Source organism: Mus caroli, chromosome 3 (genome assembly GCF_900094665.2).
Source record: "Mus caroli chromosome 3, CAROLI_EIJ_v1.1, whole genome shotgun sequence".
In the NCBI taxonomy this organism is placed as follows: Eukaryota; Metazoa; Chordata; class Mammalia; order Rodentia; family Muridae; genus Mus; species Mus caroli.
Genome location: NC_034572.1, coordinates 5,403,601 through 5,404,940, shown reverse-complemented (window position 1 = coordinate 5,404,940; position 1,340 = coordinate 5,403,601). Strand labels below are relative to the sequence as shown.

The following is a 1,340-nucleotide window of genomic DNA, read 5'->3' as shown; positions in this document are numbered from 1 at the left end:
GTGCTCTTAACCACGGAGCAATATGTCCAGTCTCCTTGAAGACTTTTGAGAGAATAGTCTTGTTACCACTACCTAAGGGCCATAAAGTGGTCTCAACCACAGGTTGTTATTTATGAAAATTGAACTCAGTTTTACATTTTTAGTACACAGCCAGGTAACTCCCTTCTGTGTCTCATGAAATTTCTCTTTTAAAAAAGTCTTTTAGGGAATGAAGGGATGGCTTATTAAGAATATTTTCCAGGGGCTGGAGAGATAGCTCAATGATTAAGAACATGGACTGCTCTTCCAAAGGACCAGGGTTCAATTCCCAGCACCACAGGGCAGCTCATAACTGTCTATAACTCCAGTCTCAGCAGACCTGGCACCCTCTCATGCATGCAGACAAAACACCAGTGCACATAAAATAAAAACACACAGACTATACATACATATCATATACATAAACATATGTGTATGAATACTCTCCCAGAGACTAGAGTTTGGTTGGCAGAGTCACATCCTCCATCCACTTACATTCGAGTATCCACATAGAGAAACACACACACAAAATTAAATAAAATAGATCTTTTAAAAGTCTTCTAATTTCTTCTCATTTACTTACCACATAAAAATGTACATATTTATCTGAAGTAGCACAAGCCTTATTTTTCAAATATTGCTTTCAGTCTTTCTTTTTAAACAGGAAATATATTTATTATATAATAAATAATACAGTGATCAAAGACAGAGAACAGTGTTTTAGTTGATAGATAATACAAAAAAAGGCATCGAAAGAGACAATAGAGTTGAATAGGCGAGTGAGTAACTTATTTTAATCCTGAATTGAAGACATATACTCCAGTGCTCGGGACACATACCGTCAGAGAGATTAAGTGATGAGGAATCAACCCAAAGCACGATGAACAGAAATCCCATCAGAGATCCGGGAAGTTAATGAGTATATGGTATAGGGGGAAGATGGCCACGCTGCAGGAGAGTGAAGTCAGAGTGGATGGCGAGCAAAAACTAAGCAAGAATGAGCTGAAGAGGCGTCTGAAAGCTGAGAAGAAACTGGCAGAGAAGGAGGCCAAGCAGAAAGAGCTGAGTGAGAAACAGCTAAACCAGCCTGCTTCCGCTCCCAACCACACGGCTGACAATGGCGTGGGCGCTGAGGAGGAGACTCTGGACCCAAATCAATACTACAAGATCCGAAGTCAAGCCGTCCAGCAGCTGAAGGTCACTGGGGAGGACCCGTACCCACACAAGTTCCACGTGGACATCTCACTCACTCAGTTCATCCAAGAATATAGTCACCTGCAGCCTGGGGACCACCTGACTGATGTCACCCTCAAAGTGGCAGG

At 41.8% G+C, this 1,340-nt stretch overlaps 1 protein-coding gene across 1 annotated transcript in view; it reads left to right on the top strand.

The window, feature by feature from the left end:
- Positions 1-956: 956 nt before the first annotated feature.
- The window catches only part of LOC110291007 (lysine--tRNA ligase-like), a 1,922-nt gene continuing 1,538 nt past the window's right edge, over positions 957-1,340 (top strand). Inside the window, exon 1 of the mRNA XM_021157945.1 lies at positions 957-1,332. Within this exon, the coding sequence (XP_021013604.1) occupies positions 958-1,332 (375 nt within the window). The 5' untranslated portion in view covers position 957. The remainder of the gene's footprint in view (positions 1,333-1,340) is intronic.